Below are 19,603 nucleotides of genomic sequence, written 5' to 3'. Positions count from 1 at the left end.
GGCATGTTAGTGGGGTGGTGAAAAAGGCAAATGGAACACTTGCCTTTATCAATCGAGGCATAGATTACAAAAGTAGGGAGCTCATGTTGGAGTTGTATAGAACCTTGTTGAGGCTACAGCTTGAGTACTGTGTGCAGTTCTGGTCGCCACATTATAGGAAGGATGTGATTGCACTGGAGGAGGTGCAGAGGAGATTCACCAGGATGTTGCCTGGGATGGAACATTTAAGTTATGAAGAGAGGTTGGATAGACTTGTGTTGTTTTTGTTGGAGCAGAGAAGACTGAGAAGCGACCTGATGGAGGTGTACAAGATTATGAGGGGCATGGACAGGGTGGATAGGGAGCAGCTCTTCCCCTGATTTGAAGGGTCAGTCACAAGGGGGCATAAGTTCAAGGTGAGGGGCAGGAGGTTATGGGGGGATGTGAGGAAAAACATTTTTACCCAGAGGGTGGTGGCGGTCTGGAATGCACTGCCTGGGAAGTTGGTGGAGGCAGTTTGCCTCACAACCTTTAAAAAGTACCTGGATGAGCACTTGGCACGTCATATCATTCAAGGCTATGGGCCAAGTGCTGGTAAATGGGATTAGGTAGGTAGGTCAGGTGTTTCTCACGTGTCGGTGCAGACTTGATGGGCCGAAGGGCCTCTTCTGCACTGTGATATTCTGTGATTCTGTTCTGAAGAGTCCTGATGGCTGTGTTGGCTGCCCGGTGCCAGGGTTCGGGCCATCTGCTCAGGGCTGGAGAGGAACTTCCGGTGGGAGGCGGAGGATCCAGTTCGTCTGGTCCTTGTAGGTACTAACGACATAGGCAGGACAAGGAAGGAGGTTCTGCATAGTTAGTATGAGAAGCTAAGTACCAAATTAGGAAGCAGAACCTGAAAGGTCATAATCTCTGGATTAGTACCTGACCCACGTGCAAATTTGCACGGAACAAATAGGATTAGAGAGTTGAATGCATGGCTCAAAGCTTGGTGCGGGAGAAGTGGGACCTGATTCACGGGGCACTGACTCCACTCCTTGGGAAAGTAGTACCATTGGGACAGTCTACACCTGAACCGTGCTGGGACGTGTGTTTAACGAATCACATAATTAGGGAAGCTGAGAGGGCTTTAAACTAAATAAGGAGGGGGGGGTGAGGGATCAAGCTTGGAAAGATGTGGCAAATCAAGGGGTAGATTCAAAGCAGGAGACCATAATAGCAATATGGGAAATGAGGGTCATAGGACAGCAGAAAGGGACAGAGAGATAAAACTTAAGTACACACCAATAGTCAAGACTAGATGTTACAAAGATAACAAAAAGACAAAACTAAAGGCTCTGTATCTGAATGCACGTAACATTCATAACAAAGTAATTGAATTGATAGTGCACATTGAAGTAAATAAATATGATCCGATAGCCATTAAGGAGATGTGGCTGCAGGACGGCAAGGATTGGGTCCTGAATATTGGGAAGTATATGATATTCAAGAAGAATAGGAAGCTAGGTAAAGGTGGAGGGGAAGCACTGTTGATCAAGGACGGCATTGGTGCAATAGTTAGAGATGACCTTGGATCAGGTCAGTATGTAGAATCTGTTTGGGTGAAGATGAGGAATAGTAGGGGAAAGAAGCCACTAGTGGGAGTGGTCCATAGCCCCGTAACAGTGACCACAATGTAAGACAAGGCATACAAGAAGAAATATTGGGTGCTTGCGATAAAGGGACAACAATAATCATGGGTGAGTTTAATCTACATATAAACTGGAAAAACCAGGCTGGCAGTAGTAGCCTGGATGAGGAGTTCATAGAATGCTTTTGAGAGATTTTTTAGAGCAGCACGTTCTGGAACCAACCAGAGGGCAGGTTATATTAGACTTGGTATTGTGTAATGTGACAGGATTAATAAATGACTTCAGAGTGAAGGCAGCCTCGGTAGCAGCCACCACAATATGATTGAATTTTACATCCAGAAGGGAGAAGAGTAGGTCTAAGACTAGTATTTTAAACTTAAATAAGGGCAACTGTGTGGGCATGAAAGCTGAGCTAGCTGAAGTGAACTGGGATACTAGGCTAGGGGATAGATCAATAGAGAAGCAGTGGCAGACATTTAAGGGGATATTCCAGAATATTCAGAGTAAGCATATTCCTAGTATAAAGAAACCTTCTAAGTGGAGGACCCACCATCCGTAGTTAACGAAAGAAGTTAACGAAAGCATCAAACCTAAGGAAAAAGCATACAACTCCGCAAAGATGAATAGCAGGTCAGATAATTGGTCAGAATATAAAGAACAACAGAGAATGACTAAAAGGTTAATCAGGAGAAAGAAATTAGAGCAAAAACAAAAATACCTGGAAAAACTCAGCAGGTCTGACAGCATCTGCGGAGAGGGATACAGTTGACGTTTCAAGTCCGTATGACCCTTCATCAGAACGAAGACAAAGAAATTAGAGTATGAGAGGAAGCAGGCTAGAAATGTGAAAACGGATAGCAAGATTTAGGTATATGAAAAGGAAAATAGTAAGTGAATGGAGTGTTGGTCCTCTGGAGACAGAGAATGGGGAATTAATAGTAGATAATAAGGAAAAGGTGGATGAAATGAACAAATATTTTGCTTCTGCCTTCACTATAGAGGATACAAAAAGCATTCCAGTATTAGCTGTAAATCAGGAGGTGGAAGGGATAGAGGAACTTGGTGAAATTGCAATCTCTAGGAAAGCATTACTGAGCATATTGATGGCGCTGCGGGCTGACAAGTCTCTGGGTCCTGATAGACTTCATCCTAGGGTCTTAAAAGAGGCGCTAATGAGGTAGTAGATGTGCTGGTGTTAATTTTCCAAAGTTCTCTAGATTCTGGAAAGGTTCTATCAGATTGGAAAGTAGCAAATATAACCTCTCTATTCAAGAAGGGAGGGAGGCAGAAAACCGGAAACTATAAGCCAGTTTGCTTGGCGACTGTCTTGGGGAATGTGTTTGAATCGATCATTAAGGAGGTTATAGCTGGGCACCCAAGTAATCGGGAAGAGTCAGTATGGTTTTGTGAAAGGGAAACCATGTTTAACCAATTTATTAGCGTTCTTTGAAGGAGTAACATGTGCTGTGTATAAAGGGGAGCCTGTAGATGTAATGGTTATTGTGGAAAGGCTCATGGTGTAGGGGTTAACATATTAGCCTGGATAGAAGATTGGCTGGCAGGAAACAGGTTTTTTTCACTTCATTCATGGGACGTGGGCGTCGCTGGCTAGGTCAGCATTTATTGCCCATTCCTATTTACCCTTGTTCAGAGGTTATTTACGAGTCAACCACATTGCTGAGGGTCTGGAATCACATGTTGGCCAGACCAGGTAAGGATGACAGATTTCCTTCCCTAAAGGACATTAGTGAACCAGATGGGTTTTTACAATAATCGACAATGGTTTCATGGTCATCATTAGACTTTTAATTCCAGATTTTTATTGAATTCAAATTCCACCATCTGCCGTGGTGGGATTCGAACCTGGATCCCCAGAGCATTATCCTGGCCTCTGGATTACTAATTCAGCGACAATACCACTATGTCATTGCCCCCCCACCCCTCGCATAAACAGGTCTTTTTCTGATTGGTAGGGTGTGACGAGTGGTGTCCCACAGAGGTCTGTGCTGGGCCTCAACCTTTTGCAGTTCATATCAATGACTTAGATGAGAGGAGTGAAGGCATGGTAGCTAAATTTACAGTTGACACAAAGATAGGTAGGAAAGTATGTTGTCAAGGGAGCATAAGGAGGTTGCAGATGGATAAATAGGTTAAGTGAGTGGTCAAAAATCTGGCAGATGGAGTATAATGATAAAGCAAGATGTGAAGTTGTTCACTCGGGCAGGAAGAATGAAAAAAGCATCGTATTAAATAGAGAACGACTGCAGAATTCCAAAGTGCAGAGGGATCTGGGTGTTCCAGTGCATGAGTCACAAAATGTTAGTATGCAGGTACAGCGAGTAATCAAGAAGGCGAATGGAGCGTTATCCTTTATTACAAGAGGAATTGAACATATAAGTAAAGATGTTATGCTTCAGTTATAAAGGGCGTTGGTGAGGCCACATCTCAAGTAGTGTGTTAGGGTTTGGTCTCCTTATTTAAGGAAGGATGTAAATGGCCAGGTTTACCAGGTTGATACCTGGAATGAGCGGGTTGTCTTATGGGGAAAATTTGACATACTGGGTTTGTTTCCACTGGAGTTTAGAAGAGTGAGGGTTGACTCGATTGAGGTAAGAAAGATCCTGAATGGCATTGACAAGGTGGACGTGGAAAGGATGTTTCCTGTTGTGGGTGAGTCCAGAACTAGGGGGTGTTGTTTTAAAATTAAGGGTTGCCCTTTTAGGGTAGGGATGAGGAGAAATTTTTTGTCTGAGGGTTGTGCGACCTTGGAACAGTATTTCTGAAGCTGGTGGAGGCGGGGCCATTGAATATTTTTAAGGCAAAGGGAGATAGATTCTTGTTAGGCAAGGAAATCAAATGTTATCGGGGGTATACGGGAATGTCGAATTCAAAACACAAACAGGTCAGCAATGATCTTATTGAATGGTGGAGCAGGATCGAGGGGCCGAATGGCCTACTTCTATTTTGTATGTTCGTAATCTGCTCCTGCCTCTCAATAATAAAATAATAAAAGGGTGGGAAAAGAAAGAGTAGGGCTGATTGGGGACAAAAAAGGGCTGTTGGACAGGTACTTTACATCTGCCTTTACAAAGGAGGAAGATGCTACCCAGGCCAAGGTGGGAGAGGAGGTAACTGTTACATCAGGAGAAGTTACAATTGAGAGGAAAGAGGTGTGAGAGAGGCTGTCTTTACTTAAAATAGATAAGGTACAGAACTGGATGAGATGCATCCAAGGGTACAGAGGGAAGTGAGAGTGGCAATTGCAGAGGCACTAGTGATAATCTTCCAGTCTTCCTTAGACACAGGGGAGGTGCCAGAGGACTGGAGAATTACGAATGTTACATCCTTGTTCAAAGAGGGGTGCAAGGATAAAGCTGGCAACTGCAGGCCAGTTAGTTTGTCCTCAGTGGTAGGGAAACTTCTGGAAGTTATAGTACGGGATAAAATCAATAGTCGCTTAGACAAGTGCAGGATGATTAAGGAAAGCTACCATGGATTCATCAAGAGAAAATCATGTTTAACTAACTTGCAGGAGTTTTTTGAGGTAACAGAGAAGGTTGACCAGGGAAACCCTGTTGTTGGGGATATATGGATTTTCAAAAAGCATTTGATACAGTGCCACACAACAGACTTGAGTAAAATTCTAGGTCATGGAACAAAAGGGAAAGTAGGCACTTGGATAAGAAATTGGCTAAGTGACAGGAAACAGAGTAGTGATAAATGGTTGTTTTTCAGATTGGCGGAAGGTTTATAGTGGAGTTCCTCATGGTCAGTATCAGGGCCCTTGCTCTTCCTGATATATATTAATGACCTTGACTGTGGTGTGCAGGGCATGATTTCAAAATTTGCAGATGATATGAAGATTGGAAATGTTGTCAACTGTGAACGGGGATAGTCTTGAACTTCAAAAGGACATAGACACGTTGGTGGTTTGGGCAGACAAGTGGCAGATGAAGTTCAATGCAGAGAAGTGTGAGGTGATTAATTTTGGCAGGAAAAATATGGTGAGACAGTCACAATAAAGGGAGAGCCTCTAAAGGAGGTACAGGAACAAAGGGACCTCGGTATACATGTACATTAGTCATTGAAGATGGCAGGGCATGTTGAGAGCAGTTAAAGCATATAGTCTTTGGCTTTATTAATAGGGGCATTGAGTACAAGAGTAAGGAGGTCATGTTGAAATTGTGTAAGACGCTAGTTAGGCCTCCTCTGCTGTACTGCATTCATTTCTGGGCGCCATACTTGAGGAAGGATGTGAAGGCATTGGAGAGAGTACAGAGAAGATTCACAAGAACTATCCCAGGGACAAAGAACTGTAGCTATGAGGATAGATTGGAGAGGTTGGGACTCTTTTCCCTTGAGAACAGAAAGCTGAGAGGAGACTTGATAGAGGTATTCAAGATCCTGAGGGGCATGGACAGGATAAATAGTGAGAAACTGTTCCCATTCAAGAGAACATTAAGAACTAGAGGGCACAGATTCAAAATAATTGACAAAAAGAGTAAATGTGATGTGAGGAAAAATCTTTTCACCCAGAAAGTGGTTGGAGTCTGGAACAAGCTCCCTGAAAGGGTGGTTGGAGGCCGGTTTGATCGAGGTATTCAAAAGGGAATTGGATTGCTACCTGAAAAGAGAGGAATATGCAAGGTTACAGGGATAAGGTAGGGGAGTGGGACTAGGTAGAATGCTATTTCAGAGAACTAGTGCAGACTCGATAGGCCAAATAGCCACCTCCTGAACTGTGAAGATTCTGTGATACAACTCTTGAGATGCACTCCTTTAATTCTGGCCTCTTGAGCATCCTTGATTTTAATCATTCCAACAATGTCTTCAGCTGCTAAGGCCCTAAGCTCTGGAAAACTCTCCCTGCACCTCTCTGTCTCTCTCTCCTCCTTTAAGATGCTCCTTAAAATCAACGTCCTTTACTAAGCTTTTGGCCATCTGCCCTAATATTGCCTTTTGTGGCTCAGTATCAAATTTGCTTCATAATGCTCCTGCAAAAGACCTTGGGATTTTTTATTACATTAAAGGCTCGATATAAATAAGTTTGTTCTCTGTTTGGATCATGGGATGGGTGATTGACGAGCTTTCCTCAATGCCTATGTTCTCTCCCTCAGGACAGATTGCTGCTTCAGCCCTGATGATAAACTGCTGGTAACAGGAACTTCCGTCAAGAGGGGACAAGAGAATGGGAAGCTACTGTTCTTTGACAGAGAGACATTCCACAAGCTATATGAGATTGAAGTCACTGACGCAGTGAGTCAATCCATTAATTTTCAACCATTAACATTTCACATGCACCAAAGGAAGCCCAACGCACTCCATTACGCTCAGTGTACCATCCTCATTCCCTGCATGAGTTTGTCCCCCACCCCAATTGGGGCAAATGTCACACACCTATTCAGGGAAGGAGAGAGATAGAAGCAGGGAACTATTGGACAGTTGGCCTCACACCTGTCACAGGGAAAATGTTGGATCCTATTATTAAAGGAAGTACCAGCAGGACATTTAGAATGCCATTATACAATCAAGCAGTCAAAATGGTTTTATGAAAGGGAAATAGTGTTTGAGAAATTTATTGGAGTTTATTAGAGTGTAGACATATGAACATACGAATTAGGAGCAGGAGTAGGCTATTCAGCCCCTCAAGCATGCTCTGCCATTTGACAAGATCATGACTGATCTGATTGTGGCCTCAACTCCACATTCTGCCTGCACCGAATAACCTTTGACTCTCTTGTTAGTCAAGAATCTATCTATCTCTGCCTTAAAAATATTCAGTGACCCGACCTCCACTGCTCTCTGTTGAAGAGAATTCCACAGACTAACGGCCGTTTGAGAGAAAAAAAATTCTCATCATTTTAAATGGTAGACCCCTTACTGTTTAAGCTGAGGCCCCTTGTACTGATCTCTCCCAAAAGGAGAAACATCCTCCCAGCATCCACCCTGTTAAGTCCCCTTACATGTTTCAAAGAGTAATTCTTGGTGGGTTTTTTGTGACTGGAAGGCTGTTTTCAGTGGGGTCCACCGGGCTCAGTATGTGGTTCACTGCTTTTTGTGATATATATTAATAATTTGGACGTAAATGTCAAGGGAATTATCAAAAAGTTTGCAGACGACACAAAATTGGCTGCACAGTAACAGTGAGGAGGATGACTTTAGACTGCAGGAAGACATCAATGGACTGGTCAAGTGGGCAGAAAATGGAATTCAACCCAAAGAAGTGGGAGGTGATGGGTTTGGGGAGGACAAACAAAGAAAAAGATTATACAATAAACGGGAGGATCCTGAGAGGAGTAGACGGAGTAAGGGACCTTGGAGTGAATGCCTACAGATGCCTGAAGGTAGCAGGACAGGTTGTTAATATGGTTAAGAAGGCATATTTAATCATTTTGTTTATTAGCCGAGGCATAGAATATAAGAGCAGGGACATTATAGAAACATAGAAAATAGAAGCAGGAGTAGGTCATTCGGCCCTTCGAGCCTGCTCCGCCATTCAGTTTGATCATGGCTGATCTTCTATCTCAAAGCCATACTCCCGTTCTTTCCCCATAACCCTTGATGCCTTTAGAATCTATAAATCTATCTCTTTCCCCCTTAAACATATTCAGTGACTTGGCCTCCACAGCCTTCTGTATTACAGAATTCCACAGGTTCACCACCCTCTGGGTGAGGAAGTTTCTCCTCATCCCAGTCCGAGATGGCCTACCCCATATCCTGAGATTGTGACACCTTGTTCTAGCCCCCCAGCCCTGTCAGAATTTTATATGTTTCAATGAGATCCCCTCTTAGTCTTCCAAACTCCAGTGTTTACAGGCCTAGTCGGCCCAATCGCTCCTCATATGATAATCTGTCATCCCAGGAGTCAGTCTGGTGAACCTTCGCTGCACTCCCTCTATGGCAAGTATATCCCTTCTCAGGTAAGGAGACCAAAACTGTACACAATATTGCGGGTGTAGCCTAACCAAGGCCCTGTACAGCTGCAGTTAAACATCCTTGCTCCTGCACTCAAGTCTTCTTGCAATGAAACCGATAAGATCCTGAGGGGTCTTGACAGGGTGGATGTGGAGAGGATGTTTCCTCTTGTGGGAAAATCTAGAATAGGGGTCACTGTTTAAAAATAAGGGGTCACCCATTTAACAAAGAGATGAGGCAAAATTTTTTCTTTCAGAGGGTCGTGAATCTTTGAAACTCTCTTCCTGAAAAGGTGGTGGAAGCAGAGTCTTTGAATATTTTTAAGGCAGAGGTGGATAGATTCTTAGTAAGCAAGAGGGTGATAGGTTATTGGCGGTAGGTGGTATGCAGATTTCAGGTTACTGTCAGATAAGCCATGACCTTATTAAATGGTGGAGCAGGCTCGAGGGGCTGAACGGCTAATTCCTGCTCCTTGTTCGTATCAAGGCCAACATGACATTTGCCTTCTTATTTGCTTGTTGCACCTGCATGCTTGCTTTCAGTGACTGGTGTACAAGGGCACCCAGGTCCCTTTGTACATCAACATTTCCCAATCTATCACCATTTAAATAATACTCTGGCATTTTGTTTTTCCTACTGAAGTGGATAACTTCACACTTCTCCACCTTATGCTGCATCTGCCATGTATTTGCTCACTCACTCAACTTTTCTAAATCACATTGAAGCCTTTTAATACCCTCCTCGCCACTCACATTCCCACCAAGTTTCGTGTTGTCAGCAAACTTGGAAATATTACATCCTCCCTCATCCAAATCATTGATACATATTGTGAATAACTGGGGCCCAAGCAATGAACCGTGCGGTACCCCACTAGTCACTGCCTGCCACTCAGAAAAAGACTCATTTATTCCTACTCCCTGGGCAGAATCTTCTGTAAAATGACACGTAAAATGATGCGCGGTGACGTAGGGCGTGCAACCTGACATCATTGCATGTCATTCCGACCTTCCGTTCAGTGGGCGCGCACCAGAGTTGGCTGCGCGTCCACCGAACTGTCAAAGGCCTGTCCTAGCTCATGTGACGCTGTCACGAGGGGACATATCTAAATTATTTTTTACCTTCATTATTAAAAATTCTCATTCTGAAATTAATCTCCCTGAGGCAGCTCCGTGCCGCAGAGATTTCTGCATGCAGGCCCTGACTCTCCCTCCCTCCTGCCCCCGCCTGCACAGATAGCGCCGAGCGGGCGTGTGTCACACTGGGCAGGCCAACATAAAATGACGGCGCATAGCCGATCGCGGGTGGCAACTGGCTCCGCGCCGCCCACGCCCGCTCACCACAGGCCTGCCTGACAAGGAGAAAATTCTCTCCTCTGTTTCCTGTCTGTTAACCAATTCTCAATCCATGCCAATATATTACCCCCAATCCCAAGTGCTTTAATTTTGCCCACTATCCTCTTATGTGGGACTTTATCAAAAGCTTTCTGAAAATCTAAATACACCACATCCACTGGTTCTCCCTTATCTATTCTGCTAGTTACGTCCTCAAAAAAACTCCAGTAGGTTTATCAAACATGATTTCCCTTTCATAAATCCATGTTGACTTTGCCTAATCCCCTTGATATTTTCGAAATGTCCTGCTGTCGCATCCAAAATTGGGAGAGCTGTCTCACAGACTAGTCAAGCAACAGCCTGATATAGTCAGACTCAAGGAATCATACCTTACAGATCCCAGACACCACCGTCACCATCCCTGGATATGTCCTGTCCCAACGGCAGGACAGACCCAGCACAGATGGCGACACAGTGGTATACAGTTGGGAGGGAGTTGCCCTGGGAGCCCTCAACATCGATTCCAGCCCCCATGAAGTCTCATGGCATCAGGTCAAACATGGGCAAGGACATGAGAGGAATTCTCCAAGGCTCCTTTGACAGCACCTTCCAAACCCACGACCACTACCACCTAGAACGACAAGGGCAGCAGATAGATGGGAACACCACCACTTGGAAATTCCCCTCCAAGTCACTCACCATCCTGACTTGGAAATATATCACCGTTCCTTCACTGTCGCTGGGTAAAAATCCTGGAATTCCCTTCCTAACTGCACTGTGGGTGTACCCGCATCACATGGACTGCAGCAGGTCAAGAAGGCAGCTCACCATCACCTTCTCAAGGGCAACTAGTGATGGGCAGTAAATGCTGGCCCAGCCAGCAAAGCCCACGTCCCATGAATGAATAAATAAAAAAAATCTCCTGCTGATTTCCATGACCCCGCGCCCCCCCCTCCCCTCTTCCAGCTGATAATCCGTATTCCTCCATGTTGGAGGAAGCACCGAGGGTGGCAAGGGTGCAGAATGTACTCTGGGTGGAGGACTTCAATGTCCATCACCAAGAGTGGCTTGGTGGCAGCACCACAGACCGAGCTGGCAGAGTCCGAGACTGGGCCTGCAGCAGGTGGTGAGGGGAAAACATATTCATCTTCACCAACCTGCCTGCTGCAGATGCATCTGTCCTTGTGGAGACTATCCATGAGGCGCTGTGGGCCATCAGCAACAGAATTGCATTCAACCACAATTGGTAACCTCATGGCCCAGCATATCCCCCACTCTACCATTTTGATCAAGCCAGGTGATCGACCCTGGTTTTTTTTATTATTTGTTCATGAGATACGGGCATCTCTGGCCCATCCCTAATTGCCCTTGTTCAGAGGGCATTTTTAAGAGTCACACGTAGGTAAGGACGGCAGAAAGGACATTTGTGAACCAAATGGTTTTTGCAACAATCGGCAATGGTTTCATGGTCATCATTAGACTTTTAATTCCAGATATTTATTGTATTCGGATTTCACCATCTGCCGCGGTGGGATTCAAACCAAGGTCCCCAGAGCATTAACCTGGGTCTCTGAAATACTAGTCCAGTGACAATACCACTATGCCACTGCCTCTCCAATGGTTCAGTGAAGAGTGCAGGAGGACATGCCAGGAGCAGCACCAGGCATACCTAAAAATGAAGTATCAACCTGGTGAAGCTATAACACAGAACTACTTGGGTGGCAAACAGCATAAGCAGCAAGTGATAGATAGAGCTGAAGAAGAGTCATTCAGACTCAAAACATTAACTCTGTTTCTCTTTCCACAGATGCTGCCAGATCTGAGTTTTTCAAACTTTTTTTGTTTTTATTACTTGCTTCTTCTTATCGTGTCCACGGACATTCTATACATGGCCCAGCCAGAACTGGACACATTTTTGCGCCTTGTTGTTGAATTCGGCAAGATCTGCAACAATGCAGGGTTCCTCTAGCGATAGACATTGCAGGAGATGTTGCATAGTCTGTGGCTCAGTTCCACATTCACAAGTTGTCAGGCAGGTTGTGTATCCCCATTTGCTTAGCGACACCTTTGAACGACCTACACCAATCCTAAATCTGTTAAGGCACTTCCAGGTTGCCCAGTTGCAATTAGCTCCTGGGGAAGGCTTTCATCTGGTAGAAATTCTATCGCTGGGGGTTGTTCGAGACTGGCGAGCTGGTCTTTCCACAAGGCGATGCGGGCTTCAGATGGAATTGATTGTAATGGAACAACACTGTTCGTGAAGCTCTTCCTTGACTTTAGGCGGCTGGGTGCAGGTGTATGACCATGTAGAGGGTGCCTCTCATCTGATGTTTGATGGAGTCGCTCTTTCTTGCTGGCTACCGTTCTTATATCAAGGGGAGCGATACCCACCAGGATATATAGGCTGTTGGTGTTTATTGGTTTTAAACAACCTGTGATAAGTCGGCAGCTTGCATTCAGAACGGCATCCATCTTCTTAACATGAGTAGATCTTTCCCATGCAGGGCAGGCGTATTCGGCAGTGGAATAGCAAAGAGCAAATGCACTGGTTCGCAGTGTTTTCGAGCTTGCCCCCCATTTTGTGTTAGTGAGCTTATTCAGGATGTTGTTTCGTGTGCTCACTTTTGCCTTTGTCTTTTCGATGTGGATCTTGAAGGTGAGGCATCTGTCAAGGGTGACTCCTAAGTAGATAGGGTGCTCGCAATGCGTCAGTGTTGCTCCACACCAGGTTACTTTAAGCTGGCGTTTGGCTTCACGGTTTCTGAGGTAGAATGCACAAACTTGCGTCTTTGATGGGTTTGTGCGAAGGTGGTTTTCTTCATAGTAGGATGTTAGTCCCTCCAAGGCCTCAGAAAGCGTTTTCTCCATGGTGTTAAAATCAGTGCTTTGGGCAGTGGCACATAAGTCATCGGCATATATAAAACGGCGTGTGACACCGTCTATAGGTTGGTCATTCATTACTTGCTGAACAATCGTGTGTGTGCTAACAGCTACACTAGCAGCCAATGTAAGATAATCAGTTGAGTTCGTAAGGAGGCTCATTTGCGCTTGTTCGAAGCAACATACATTCTTATGCTGCCACTTGTTCTTTGCAAACAAAAGAAACATGTACAAACCTTGCGCCTTTTTTGAATTACCTGGGAGTTTGGGGAGCCTGTAGTTCTCCATTGCTTTCCCTGTAGCAATGCCTCATTATAGGAGGAGAGATTGGATAGGTTGGGGTTATTTTCCTTAGAACAAAGAAGGCTGAGAGGTGACTTGATTGAGGTGTAGAAAATTATATGGGGAATAGAAAGAGTGGACAGGATAAAATTGTTTCCCTTGATGCAGAATTCTAGAACCAGGAGACATAGATTCAGGATAAGTGGCAGAAGGTGTAGGGGGGACATGAGGAAGAACTTTTTCACACAGAGGGTAGTGGGTGTCTGGAATTCGCTGCCCAAGTTGGTGGTAGAGGCAGTAACTTTAAACTCTTTTAAAAAGTACCTGGATCTGCACCTAAAGTGCTGTAAGCTGCAGGGCTATGGGCCGGGTGCAGGAAGGTAGGATTAGAAAGGGCATCTGGGTGTCCTCGGGCTGGCATGGACAAGATGGGCCTAATGGCCTTCTGTGCTGTAACTTTTCTATGATTCTCTGATATAGACGAGCTGGTCAGTTGGGCTGATCAGTGGAAAATGGAATTTAATCCTGATAAGTGTGAGGTGATGCACTTGGTTAGGACAAACAAGGCATGGGAATACACGATGAATGGTAGGACCCTGGGAAGCACTGAGGATCAGAGGGACCTTGGTGTACATGTCCACCGGCCCCTTAAGGTAGCGGGACAGGTAGATAAGGTGGTTAAGAAGGCATATGGGATACTTGCCTTTATTAGCCAAGGCATAGAATACAAGAGCAGGGAGGTTATGCTGGAACTGTATAAAACACTGGTTAGGCCACAGCTCGAGTATTGCGTGCAGTTCTGGAATCCGCATTATAGGAAGGATGTGATTGTACTCGAGAGAGTGCAGAGATTTACCAGGATGTTGCCTGGGCTGGAGAGTTTTAGTTATGAGGAGAGTTTGGATAGACTGGGGTTATTTTCCCTGGAGCAGAAGAGATTGCGGGGGGGACATGATTGAGGTACATAAAATTATGAGGAGCATAGATAGGGTAGACAGGAAGGAACTTCTCCCCTTGGTGGAGGGATCATTAACCAGGGGGCATAGATTTAAGGTAAGGGGCAGGAGGTTTAGGGGGCGATGTGAGGAAGAATTTTTTCACCCAGAGGGTAGTAGAGGCAGAAACCCTCATAACCAAGGCTCCTTCGACGACACCTTCCAAATCCATGACCACTACTGCCTAGATGGACAAGGGCAACAGCGGCATAGGACCACCTGCAAGTTCCCCTCCAAGCCACTGTGGGAGTAGTCTATAGGCCCCCTGACAGTAGCTATACTGTAGGACAGAGAATAAATCAGGAGATAATGAGGACATGTAAAAAAGGCAGCACATTAATCATGGATGACTTTAATCTTCATGCGCATTGGGAAAATCAAGTTGGCAGAGGTAGACATGAGCAAGAATTCATAGTGTATTCGGACAGTTTCTTAGAACAATATGTTGTGAATCCAACCAGGGATCAGGCTATTTTGGATCAGATAATGTGTAATGAGGTAGACTTAATAAATTATCTCAGAGTAAAGGGTCCCCTAGGAAACAATGATCATAACATGGTAGAATTTAGCATTTGAGTGAGAAACTTGGGTCGGAAACAAGTGTGCTAAACTTAAATAAGGGTAATTACAAAGGAATGAGGGCAGAGTTGGCTGGAGTGGACTGGGAAAGGAGTTTAGCAGAAAAGATGGTTGATTAACAATGGCAGACGTTCAAGAAAATAGTTCATGACTCTCAACAAAGATATATCCCAGTGAGGAAGAAGGATTCAAGGAAGGGGGTAAACCAACCATGGTTAACCAAGGAAGTTAAAGACAGAATCAAGTTGAAAGAAAAAACATACAATGTGACAAAGATTAGCAGTAAGCCAGGTGATTTGGAAAATTTTATAAGCCAACGGTCGATGACCAAAAAAAATATTAAAGAGGGAGAAAATAAACTTTGAGGGTAAACTAGCAAGTAATATAAAAACAGACAGTAAGAGCTTCTTCAAATATATAAAAAGGAAGAGAGAGGCCAAAGTGAACATAGGCCCCTTAGAGAATGAGGCTGGGGAAATAACAATGGGGAACCAGGAAATGGCAGAGGAGTTGAATAAATACTTTGCTTCAGTCTTCACGGTAGAAGATACTAATAGCATTCCAAAAATACTAAATAATCAAGGGGCAAAAGCGAGGGAGGAAATACATACAATAACTATCACTAGAGAAAAAGCACTGGGGAAACTAATGGGGCTAAAGGCCGATAAGTCCTCTGGACCTGATGAGTTGCATCCTAAGATATTGAAGGAAGTAGCTACAGATGCACTGGTAGTAATCTTCCAAGAATCCTTAGATTCTGGAAAAGTGTCAGAGGATTGGAGAACGGCCAATGTAACACACTTATTCAAGAAGGGAGGGAGACAAAAACAGGAAACTAAAGGCCAGTTAGCTTAACATCTGTCATTGGGAAAATGTTGGAGTCTATCATAAACAATGTAACAGTAGAGCATTTTGAAATGCATAATCTAATCAAGCAGACTTAGCTTGGCTTCATGAAGGGGAAACTGTGCCTAATAAATTCATTAGAACTCTTTGAGGAGGGAACAAGCAGGCTCAATAAAGGGGAACCAGTAGATGTAATATATTTGGATTTCCAAAAGGCATTTGATAAGGTACCGCACATCTGGCTACTTAATAAGATAAGAGCCCATGGTGTTGGGGGTAGTATATTAGCATGGATAGAGGATTGGCTAACTGATAAAAGACAGAGCTGGGACAAGGGGGGGCATTTTCAGGATGGCAACCTGTAACTAATGTAGTGCCACAGGGATCAATGCTTGGGCCTCAATTATTTATGATATATATGAATGACTTAGATGAGGGAAGTGAGTGTACTATCGTCAAGTTTATGGATGACACAAAAATAGGTGGGAAGGCATGTGGTGAGGATGACACAAGGAGCCTGCAGAGGGATATCGACAGGTTAAGTGAGTGGGCAAAAACTTGGCAGATGGAATATAATGTGGGAAAATGTTATGCACATTGGCAGGAAGAATAGAAGAGCCGAATATTATTTAAATGGAGAAAGACTGCAGAAAGCTGCAGCACAGAGGGATTTGGGGGTCCTTGTGCATGAATCCCAAAAAGCTAACACAAGTTCAACAGGTAGGAGAGAAGGCAAATGGAATGTTGGCCTTTATTTCAAAGGGAGTAGAGTATAAAAATAGGGAAGTCTTGCTAAAACTATACAAGGCACTGGTTAGACCCACACCTCGAATACTGTGAACAATTTTGGTCCCCTTATCTAAGGAAAGATATACTGGCATTGGAGGCAGTCCAGAGAAGGTTCACTAGGTTGATCCCGAGTATGGAGAGATTTTCTTATAAGGAGAGGTTGAGTAGGTTGTGCCTGTACTTGTTGGATTTTAGAAGAATGAGAGGCGACCTTATCGAAACATATAAGATTCTTAGGGGGCTTGGCAGGGTAGATGTTGAGAGGTCGTTTCCCCTTGTGGGAGAGTCAAGGACCAGAGCGCATAATCTCAGAGTAAGGGGGCATCCATTTAAAACAGAGATGAGGAGCAATTTCTTCTCTGAGGGTAGTCAATCTGTGGAATTCATTACCACAGAGGGCTGTTGAGGCTGGGTCGTTAAGTATATTCAAGACTGAGATATACAGATTTTTAATTGGTAAGGGAATCAAGGGTTAAGGGGAAAAGGCAGGAAAGTGGAGTTGAGGATGCCATGATCTCATCGAATGGAGCAAACTCGATGGGCCGAATGGCCTCCTTCTGCTCCTACGTCTTATGGTTACCATCCTGACTTGGAAATATATCACTTTTCTTTCACAGTCACTGGGTCAAAATCCTGGAGCTTCCTTCCTAACAGCAATGTGGGTGTACCTACAACACATGGTCTGCAGCGGTTGAAGAAGGCAGCTCACCACCACCACCTCAAAGGCTGTTAGGGATGGGCAATAAATGCTGGCCCAACCAGCAACACGCACATCCCATGGACAAATTGAAAAAAAGCTTCTCTGCTCCCTTGCAGCCATTACAGCCTCAGAACTTGCGATCCCAAAATCTTGCCCTGTGAACTTACTGGGGGTGTTATGACACAGCAGTTGGTAAAGGCTGAGTTGTTTAAAGCCCAGAGGGAAACTTGAACAACCGTCATAACCTATATTTTCAATTGGTATGTTTGAGATGCAGCTCTGAATTCAGAAATGAAACCACTGAACCTCGAGAGGTTTTTATATAAACTAAATTAAACATTTATTAATTTAACAAGAAACTAAACACACATGTCTACAAATTACTACCATAATAACTTCTAAACAAATCCCCAAATTAATCACTCCCAGGCAACAATAACCCACAGACTTTAAACAGACACCAGGCAAAGCACGGTTGACTGTACAAATTCAAAATGAGGTCCCTTGCAATTTGGTTCCTTTGCAGGCACAGTTTAGATCCTAGCTGCTTAGATCTTACATTCCTCCGACCTGCACATACAAAACTCCTTTCTGCTTATACCTAGCCTTCCCTTTGAATGTAAATTCTCATTGTATCCCTCGGTCTTTGAACTCCACCTCTTCTAACAATAAAACCCTTTTCATAGCACCAATTGTATTAGTAATATAAGCACATTGCTTGGTGTGTCCTATCTAGGTGCAAAATTTTACTCCCTCCTTTTGAATAGTTTATTCAACAAATGCAAATGTACTCATTACCTTCAGATGACTCTTCTTCTGGACTCGAAATGTTAACTCTGTCTTTCTCGCCACAGGTGCTGTCAGGTCTGCTGAGTTTTTCCAGCAATTTTTGTTTTTGTTTCAGATTTTCAGCATCTGCAGTATTTTGCTTTTATCTTTTTACTCTTTACCTTCTAGTCTTAAATTGATCTGATTAACATCTCAAACTACTATACATCAAAGCACCCAGACTAGCTGGCTTTAATCCAATTAAGCCACACACAGACACAGACCCGACTACAAGTTTAATTTAAAAATAATTTCTGATAACATTATACACATTAATATGTCTTCATTGACAGGGTGCCACAACCCATGACCCCTGCCTTAGAGGGTGAGACTGGGGAATCAATAACAGGAAACAAGTATTTTGTTTTGGATTTCCAGCATCCGCAGTTTTTTGCTTTTAACAAGTATATTGTATTTGTCTTCACTGCAGAAGACACAAAAAGCATCCCAAAAAGAGCAGAAAATCAAGGGGCAAACAGGAGGGAGGAACTTAAAACAATTACAATCACTCAAGAAAAAGTACTAGAAAAACGAATCGGACTAATGGCTGACAAGCCCCCTGGATCTAATAACCTGCATCCTAGAGTCTTAAGGGAATTGGCTGCAGAGATAGTGGATGTATTGGTTGTAATCTGTCAAAATTCTCTAGATTCAGCAAAGGTTCCAGTAGATTGGAAAGCCACAAACGTTACCATTCAAGAAAGGAGGGTGACAGGAAACTGTAGGCCAGTTAGTCTAACATCTGTCATTGGGAAATTATATTTATTATATTTATTATACTACCCTCTTCGTGAAAAAGTTCTTCCTCATGTCCCCCCTACACCTTCTGCCACTTATCTTGAATCTATGTCCCCTGGTTCTAGAACTCTCCATCAAGGGAAACAATTTTATCCTGTCCACTCTATCTATTCCTCACATAAAAGGCTACTCGACAAGATAAGAGCTCACGGTGTTGAGGTAACATATTAACATGGATAACTAACTGACAACAAAGTTGTGCTAAATGTGTCATTTTCAGCTTGACAAACTGTAGCTAGTGGAGTGTTGCAAGGATCATTGCTGGGGCCTGAACTATTTATTACATTAAGTAATAATTTATTATTTATTTATTGTGTTAATGGCCTGAATGAAGAGACCAACTGTCTTGTAGCCATATGTGCAGATGATTCGAAGATGGGTAGGAAAGCAAGTTGTGAGAATATAAAGAGTCTGCAGAGGGATAAAGATAAGTGAAGTGAGTGAGCAAAAAATTGGCAGATGGAGTATGATGTGGGAAAATGTGAGGTTGTCCACTTTGGAATGAAGAATAGAAAAGCAGGGTATTATTTAAATAGAGAGAGACTGCAGAATGTTGTAGTAGAGCGGGATCTGGGTGTTCCTGTGCATGAATCACAAAGTCAGCATGCAGGTGGAACAAGTAATTAGGAATGTGAATAGAATGTTGACCTTCATTGCAAGGGTGATGGAGTATAAAAGCGGAAGAGTATTGCTACAATTGTACAGGGCATTGGTGAGACTGCATCTGAAGTACTGTGTACAGTTTTGGTCTCCTTACTTAGTGGAGGATATACTTGCATTGGAAGCAGTTCAGAGAAGGATCAATGGGCTGATTATTGGGATGAGAGGTTTGCCTTATGAGAAAAGTATGGGCCTATATTCATTGAAGCTTAGAAGAATAAGAGGGATCTCATTGAAACCTATAAAATTCTGAGGGGGTTTGACAGCATAGATGCTGAGAGAATGTTTTCCCCTGTGGGGAAACCTAGAACTAGGAAGGACAATTAAAAAAATTAGGGGCCCCCCATTTAAAATGGAGTTGAGAAGAAATTTTTCTCTGAGGTTGTTAAT

The 19,603-nt window shown here is 43.7% G+C and overlaps 1 protein-coding gene across 1 annotated transcript in view; it reads left to right on the top strand.

Moving 5' to 3' along the window:
- Positions 1-19,603, top strand: part of wdr70 (WD repeat domain 70) — a 156,358-nt gene that overhangs the window by 97,602 nt on the left and 39,153 nt on the right. Inside the window, exon 13 of the mRNA XM_078560030.1 lies at positions 6,728-6,866. Coding sequence (XP_078416156.1) covers positions 6,728-6,866 — 139 coding nt within the window. The remainder of the gene's footprint in view (positions 1-6,727; positions 6,867-19,603) is intronic.

This window comes from Cetorhinus maximus, chromosome 2 (assembly GCF_964194155.1).
Source record: "Cetorhinus maximus chromosome 2, sCetMax3.hap1.1, whole genome shotgun sequence".
NCBI classification, from domain to species: domain Eukaryota; kingdom Metazoa; phylum Chordata; class Chondrichthyes; order Lamniformes; family Cetorhinidae; genus Cetorhinus; species Cetorhinus maximus.
This window is presented reverse-complemented; position numbering and strand designations above follow the sequence as displayed.